This window comes from Merops nubicus, unplaced genomic scaffold (genome assembly GCF_000691845.1).
Source record: "Merops nubicus isolate BGI_N331 unplaced genomic scaffold, ASM69184v1 scaffold6394, whole genome shotgun sequence".
NCBI classification, from domain to species: Eukaryota; Metazoa; Chordata; class Aves; order Coraciiformes; family Meropidae; genus Merops; species Merops nubicus.
In genome coordinates, this window is record NW_008606178.1 from 30,983 (window position 1) to 39,316 (window position 8,334).

Sequence of the window (8,334 nt, forward strand, 5' to 3'; positions counted from 1 at the left end):
TGTTGTGGGTGGTGGGGCAGCTCAAAGAGAACAGACCACAGCAGGCACACAGGCTCCTCTGCTCCCCCTGAGCAGCATCTCCTCGTGCTGCTGCTGCTGCTGCAGACAGAACACCCAGCTGGATGAAACACTGCTCTGATCCAGAAGAACATTTCTTCTGTTCCTGCTCAAAATTAAATCAATGATGCTTTTAGCAAGTTACATAAATTTCCAAAGGCCACAAGTCAATTAGGGAACCAGTAAGATCTCACTGAAATTAAATCTACTCATTTATCATTCATTTTTACTGGTCTATGGTTGACTCAAATTACTGTTTTCAGCAAAACAGAGCTAACCCAATGTCTCTTAGTAGACTAGATTAAGCTAAGAGAACTTCTTTTTATGTAATAATACCAGTAAGAAGAAAACCAGCATTAATACATGAAAAGCAGATTCATATTTCCCTTCCAAAGATGTTTGCTAACACAAAATGGAAACCACACACAGCCACCTAACCACAGCAGATATTTTCCTGCACTCCTCCTCCTCTGCCACCACTCAAACAGCAGCAGCACTTCACAAGAAGCAAGCAATGCAGAGGATAAGCTGTAGATATAAATAGAAGTGGAGCCAACACTTCAGGTGACTTCATTGCAAACCAAATCTGTGAGCTAACCTCTGCATCCAAGGTGGCTGAAGCCACAATCAGTCGGAGATCCCCACGCTTCTTTTGAATCTAGGATAGAGAACACCCAGAGTGAAAACTATTTTCAGAAATATAAGGCTAGGATTTAGTTTTCAAGCACCCAGATTACCAATAACTTCCCTTTATAAATGCTTTGAAACTACAAGACAGCTGATGTGAAGCACCCACATGGCCCCATAGGTCTAAGGACTTGATGACTAAGCTTTTAGCTATTAATTTTAAGAGCATTCAGTCTGTAATCATTACAGTTTACTCTTAATTTTTGGTGGGAGTCAGATCTTTAGTAGGTTGAAAGTCAACAACCACCCCCCATCAGATCACACAATCAGCAGGAGCAGAATGAAGACTACCTCTCTACTAATATCACCCAAGGAGACATCTCAGCACTGGGGGGAAGAAACAGATGATCTTGACTGTCAGATGTCTTAAGTAAATAGTTGGGTATGTACAATAGGCTGGAGGATAAAAAAGGAACTAGAAATCACCCTCTGGCAAATGGGTTCATTAATCAGTCATCAGGATCAGAGGTTCAACAAACAGGATGAAAATGTCAGTCTGTAATCATTACAGTTTACTCTTAATTTTTGGTGGGAGTCAGATCTTTAGTAGGTTGAAAGTCAACAACCACCCCCCATCAGATCACACAATCAGCAGAAGAATGAAGACTACCTCTCTACTGACATCACCCAAGGAGACATCTCAGCACTGGGGGGAAGAAACAGATGATCTTGACTGTCAGATGTCTTAAGAAAATAGTTGGGTATGTACAATAGGCTGGAGGATAAAAAAGGAACTAGAAATCACCCTCTGGCAAATGGGTTCATTAATCAGTCATCAGGATCAGAGGTTCAACAAACAGGATGAAAATGAAAATGGTTAGAGAGAACATTAAAAAGAAACAATAACCTTTTTTAGTAAGCCCATGGCAATATCTGTATAGAGACTCCTCTCATGGGCTTCATCCAGCATGAGGACACTGTGAACAAAAGCAGAAAGATTTCAGAAATGTTCTGATTGACACTAGAATCAGTGTCCTCCTGCCTTCCAGAAATACCATTATTTGAGATCTGCTGCTGGATTATCACTGCTTCCATCCACTTAGGTAACACTGGAAGTTAAAGAAAGCACAGCAATAAAGAAGGGAGAAAAATGTAGCTAACCCCACGTGGCCCATACATACTGCTCTTTATTCAGGCTGGCTTTTGGAGAGGGACAGAAGAAAAAAGGTCTGTTTTTACTGCTCTGGACAGGTTTTCTGGATACCAGAATAGCTTGTGTGTGTTGCTTTTTTTTATTTGATTAGCATCAGGAAGAAAAAGCCTATTTAAAACTGGTAAATAAACCAATTCAGAATCCATGAGGCTGATTTAGCTTTTGTTCCACAACCACAGCACCAAATTCTGTCAGGTTTCACCTTCCAGTGATCTGTCTTTACAACATAAAGAAGTCAAACTCTTAAAATAATTTTTATATCTTTTTGAAATTTCATTTGTAACTACTACACTTCAGTCTCAAAATAAAAACTGTTTACCAAGTTACCCTTCAGCATGTGTTCATTCCAGATCTTCCTTACCTGTATCTTGTTAATAAAGGATCAGCCATCATCTCCCTCACCAGCATACCATCAGTTAGAAACTAAAAAGGAATGCAAAGAAAAAGGTAAAAAAAAAAAAAACCTACCAGGTTGACCATGTAAATTTTAAAGGTGATTTTTTGAAGCTTTTGCCCAAATTTTTATTTGCCTTTCATTTTCTTATCTATTAAACTGATCAATTTTCAGCTAAGGAAGCCAAATATGTATTGCTGAGTGCTACCCCAAAGATAAGCAGAGTGATACTTTTTAATCAGTATGGACTTTTTAAAAAAAAAATAGTTAATTCTGTATAGAAAAAAAAAAGAGTGGCAGCAGTGGAACATGGCAATAGAAGTTTCTTCAATCCTGTGTCTGCAGCATGGCTAAATCTGCTCTAGCAACCAGATCTTCTGTGGCCATCCCAGTCTTGACCCTCTCAGAGTAGGCTACTTCATCATCTATCACACACTTCTGACCAGAACACTAACATTACAACAAAATACAGCATTTTAATTTAACACTTTCTTCCTGCTAGCCAGGGGATTTCCACTGGCTTTATGCAGCCATCAGACAGCAGATCAACCTGGGAGTTCAACTAGGCAAGAACTGGTTTGCAAGGTAAAAAATCTCCAATTTTCCAACCCCAAGTGATTGATGATTATATTCAAAAAAAAAGAAGATTTCAGCTGCATTTAATGAAGGAACATCTCCATTTCTTTCACTTTAAAAGGGCTACTAGGCTCAGGAAAAAATAATCAGAAAGTAAATTGTCTCATTCATCACCACTGCTATTCCAGCATAACTAAAGCAAACTCATCTATACCAACACAAGCACCATTAATACTGCTCACAGCACTCAAGAACAGCTGCAAAGCTTTTGCAGTTTAATCCCCATCAAATCACCCTCAGCCTACTCATCTTAGGGTTCATCTGTGCTTTTAATCAACATCTATTTTTAGGGTGGTGAGGATACTTCAGCTGTGATTCACTGCAGGCTCTCACACTGACTTTGAGTGCTGTATTAGGTCACACCAGCACTGTAGCCACATCTGCCCATGCCCAACTAGAAAATCTCCTTTAGCTTGAAAATGGTGGCTGCCAGACTAGCAGAACAGAACATGTACCTGTTTCATGACAGTTTGGGTAGCCACAGCCATTCCCAGCACCCTTTTGGGGCACCCAGGTGGAGAACTGAAATGCTATCTGCTCTCTTTACTGGGCATCACAAAGTTCTCAGTCATTTTGTAAAATGGAAGAGTTCCAGCTAACCCCCTCAGGGCAACCACACAGTTTGTTTCACCTTGATCCTTGTAGCCTGTGGGTCTGTGCAGTCATCAAACCGAATGCAGTACCCAACTTCATGCCCCAGCACTGCACCTCTCTCCTCAGCCACTCGGCCTGCAACCTGAGGAAAGAGATTCTCATCAGCAAGAGACACCCCACAGCACGTGTCTGAACTCTAGCATTGTTTTGTCCCAAGAGAATTGGCATCATAAATGAGCTGAAGGCAGGGCTGGGAGAGCTGGGGTTGTTCAGCCTGGAGAGGAGTAGGCTCCAGAAAGACATTGCAGCCTTTGAGCACTTCAGGAAGGCCTATCAAAAAGATGAGGGCAATCTTTTTAGCAGGACTTGTTGCAGTAGGACATGGGTTGATGGTTTTAAACTAGAAGATGGGAGATTTAGACTAGATAAAAGGAATAAACTTTGTACAATGAAGGTGACAAAACACTGGCCCAGGCTGCCCAGAGAGGTGGTTGATGCCCCATCCCTGGAACCATTCCAGGTGAGGTTGGATGGGGCTCTGAGCACCCTGCTCTAGCTGCAGATGTCCCTGCTCCCTGCAGAGGGGTGGGACTAGATGACCTTTAAAGGTCCTTTCCAACCCAAATCATCCTATGAAAACAGAAACAGAGCTAGTGCTTCCAAAGAATTATTGTTTCTCATTCAAACACAGATTTCTGTTGGACATAACAGCACACACTGAACATACAAGCAGTGCCTCTTTTCAAAATGTTTTAGTGTAGCTTAATAAATCTGTTTCACACTGCTTTACTCAGGAAGGCTCCAGAGGGACCTTTCTGTGATACCTGCTCTTGACAGACCTACCAAGGCAGCTGCTGGACCAGTCACCATGCTGGGGAAGGATCTACCAGCAATTGTGGGAGAGCAATTTAAGAGCACAGTTGGCAAGCAAAAAGGGGAAGAGTAGAGGTACAAGGCATGGAGGAAAGAGTTTTATCACTCAAGCTGATCTGTCCCTGAACTTACTTTGCTTTTCATGTAAAGATGTTACGTTACTTTTCTTAACACAGAACCTTCTAAGCAGAAAAGGGGCAGAACTGGCAGAAAAATCAAGAAAAGCAACAATTTTTGGAACAGTACTAAGCCAAGAGCTCCTTTATCTAAAAACCTTGAGTTATTCACTTACTCTACACACTATTAGATATTATCAGGCCACAGTTTCAGCAAGCTACCAAGACATTTAATAGCCAAGGACACAATAAAACTCTGCAACACATACATTACTCCAAGTAGAACTCCAAGAGCAAGCTACTTTTAGTCATTTGAGTGACATTCTAATCCACACTGACAGGCAGTGAATTCATGAGCTCACTTGGAATCTTCATCACACCAATTTCAGCCCAGGAATTCAGGATAATTGTCAGTCTGGGTAATGCAAGCAGAAGTTCAGGAATTTCTATGCCTCATGCCTCTGGAGCTCTCTCTCTCTACTTCTGACTCCCCCCCATACTCTAGATAAAGTAGATAAGTAGCTTAAATAAAAGTTTGCTTTCAGTCCAAGATAAAGCAGTAAAACACCAACTACAACTCTCATCTCTCTGCAAGAACCATACAGTCCAGGCAGTTCTTTGGGGCAACAACAGCCTCAAAGAAAAATCCTGCTGCGTCTACATACTAAACCCTGGAGCTCTCTCTCTCTACTTCTGACACCTCCCCATACTCCAGATAAAGTAGATAAAATAAAAGTTCACTTTCAGTCCAAGATAAAGCAGTAAAACACCAACTATAACTCTCATCTCTCTGCAAGAACCATACAGTCCAGGCAGTTCTTTGGGGCAACAACAGCCTCAAAGAAAAATCCTGCTGTGTCTACATACTAAACCCTAATTGAGCAATCATTTTATTCTAGGCTTAAAAACAATGTGTTAAGATATCAAAGGGAAAAGAGAAGTCAGTCTGTCCTAAGAAATTATTGCAGTATACACAACATCTCCTGTGGAACCACACACTGTCAGCTGGATGCCCTATGAAGGAGAAAAGGGAGGGCACTGCAGGCAGAGTGCCTAGAGCAGAAGATGCAGATCTCTGCTAAGAGACCTTAACCAGGCTGGAACTGGTCAAGGAACACTGGATGAGGTGAAACTGCAAGTTGTTGTACAGCTGCTCAGCCTGCTACATTTCTACCAGGGGCATAAGCTGATTTGGTGCAGGTAAAGTTTAACACATATAAGGAACAGGCAAAAATGAGGGTTACAAACTGGCACCTCAGTTTTGTGTACAGAAAGAAGGGTGCAGCAGGATCTCCAGCCCACCAAGTCAGTGCCAGGCAGGAGGCAGAGGGACAAGGAGCACTGGATGATTTCTGTGTAGATTGTAACCAGAGGATACAGTTGTTGCCCTCACTGTCTCAGGACCAGTTCCTGTCCACACATTTCCATCACTACTTTACTCTGTGAATGAAGTTCAAGGTCACACAAGCACAGTTCTAGCCCAGAGTCAATCACAGCTCAACTCTGCACAGCCCAAACTTCCCCCAGCTCTGCTGATACCACTCGATTGCATTTCAAAGCTCCTACATCTGCAATGCTGGTCTTGGGATTTTTGGCAAGGTTACTCATGGGGTTTGAATCCTGCCTCCAGTCCCAGCAGCTCTGGGAGGAAGACAAGCAGAAGCATCTATTCACTCAGGAGCTCGTGCAGTTGTGACTCCTGCTGTTCAGCAAAACCTGCTCATCAACTGGAGGTTAGAATGACAACAAAGAGGGGAAAATTTGGGCACAGGGAAACTCACTGAAACAGCAGCAACCCGACGAGGCTGCGTCACGCCAACAACTCTTCCTTCAGCTGTCCAGCCAGCTTCTGCCAGGTACTGCAAGCAGACAGTGAGGACAAGAAATAAATCAGTCATGCTGTGATTACAGCAAGGTGTTATCCCTGCACAAGCTGCTTCTCCCTGGTTCTGACACTAGCTGATGCAGGAGCTAAAGCAAAGCGGTTACCTAAAGGTTTTGTGCCTTATTATCCACACCACTGAAAGTTATATAGTGAAATACCTACTTCCTAAGCACATAGGCTTTCAAAAAGCACCTAAGAGCAGTGCTTTGGGTCTCAAGTCATTGTATTTTTGAAGTATTTCATTTTTTCCCCCCTCTTCTTTCCTTTATTTTATAACCCTTTTAAGAAAAAAAGCCAAGCAGCACAAGCCCTGAGCTCCCAGTGAAGCAGAGGACATTCATCATTACTCTGCAATTTCAGTTAAAATCAAGAACTAACTTTGAACCATTCTCAGACTTTTTCCCATTCCTGTCACAAACCAAAAAATGGTACAAAAAACACCAAAAAAAATGCAACATTACAGAACTTTCCAATAGGAAAGCACTTCTCTAAGTGCACTTTTTTTCCTTTTGAAAGCTATATTCTCAATAAAATTTGAAACATGATTCTGGGAGAGGAATAAACACCTGCCACAGCACACTAACTATTTGTATCAACATAAACTTCCTTGTTGTACCTTTCCTGAGGTGAAAGAAGGTTTCACATTACAGATAAGACAGCTCCTGCTCTTTTCTCCTTGTATTTCTCTCCTTTTTGCTCCCACACATGAGCACAGGTGAATTCCACTCTCACAGCCCAGCTCTGGGTTGCTGGTTTAAGGTTTCATGTAAAATCCCCTCAGAGAATACCTGATTTTATCAAATTAAACAGCCACTTACTTGTGGAATCTGCGTTGATTTCCCACAACCTGTTTCCCCAACAATCACCAGAGTCTGATAGTTCTCCACTAGATAAAGTATGTGATTTCTTAGCTGAAAGAGAAGATATTTAAGTATCAAAACCAAGTGTGTACAAAAAAAATTAAGTGACAATTTTTACACCTCTAGCAGACACAGTACATTCATTTTATATCTACTGCCAAAAGCTGAGCAGTTCTTTAAAATCTATAAGTTATATGCACAACAAGGTAAATAAGATAACTCTACAAAGCCTGTAAAACTGGAATTAGCTGCCAAAGAGGACAATCAATTCCAACAAATACAGCAAGGCCATGAAATTATTATTTGATGTTGTAAAGTGATTCCATATTCCTCTTTCAAAAAAAGGACATAAGAGCCAGACATCATACAACAGATATTACACACTAAACAGAACTTCTGTACCTTAAAAACAGGCAGCTTTTGTCTTTGTTGTTCAATAGAGAGGGAAGCATAAGGATTATAGATGACAGTTACAGCACTGCTCTCAGCAGGACTCTGTCTCTCCTCTGAGATGCTGACCCCAGGACCTTCCGTGCCTAGATGACATAAGTTTAATTTAACAGGAAGAATACACTTTTGCTCAAGCCAGCCAGCCACACACACTGAAGGATTGATTTGTTTGAGCTTCTCCCACTTTTTGAAAGCAGCTGGTACCTATTCAAAGCTGCCAAACAAGGTTTAGAGCAAATAATTGATCCAATTTAAAGAGCGATTCAAATAATTCCAATTAATATTCATTCCCCAGGACAGATGAGTAAGTTAATTGTGGATTTGAATATCTGGAACTTGACAAACCAACAAAGTTAACACATACTGCTTCTTGGCACCCACTGATTTTCTTTCCTAGCATTTTTATGCTGTTTTTCTTAAATACACAGCTATCAATATATTTTTTATATATATATATATACAGATTGTACATATGCACATATGACTATAACATCTGAATTATTAAGCAGCTGTTTGCTAAACTAACGTTGACTATAGAATAGCTTTGCAATAGCTATTTGCAAAACAGCTTTTGCCTTTGTAATAACACAAGGCAGTGACCAATTTTTTTTAAGAACTCCCAAACTGAG

General features: G+C 41.1%; 1 protein-coding gene across 1 annotated transcript in view; it reads right to left on the reverse strand.

Annotated features, from left to right (window-relative positions):
* Positions 1–7,791, reverse strand: part of DHX35 (DEAH (Asp-Glu-Ala-His) box polypeptide 35) — a gene marked incomplete at its 5' end in the record, with an annotated part of 28,505 nt that extends 20,714 nt beyond the window's left edge. The window contains 7 exons of the mRNA XM_008939565.1: positions 656–715; positions 1,592–1,661; positions 2,259–2,320; positions 3,559–3,663; positions 6,292–6,369; positions 7,214–7,306; positions 7,658–7,791. Coding sequence (XP_008937813.1) covers positions 656–715; positions 1,592–1,661; positions 2,259–2,320; positions 3,559–3,663; positions 6,292–6,369; positions 7,214–7,306; positions 7,658–7,791 — 602 coding nt within the window. The remainder of the gene's footprint in view (positions 1–655; positions 716–1,591; positions 1,662–2,258; positions 2,321–3,558; positions 3,664–6,291; positions 6,370–7,213; positions 7,307–7,657) is intronic.
* Positions 7,792–8,334: the final 543 nt, after the last annotated feature.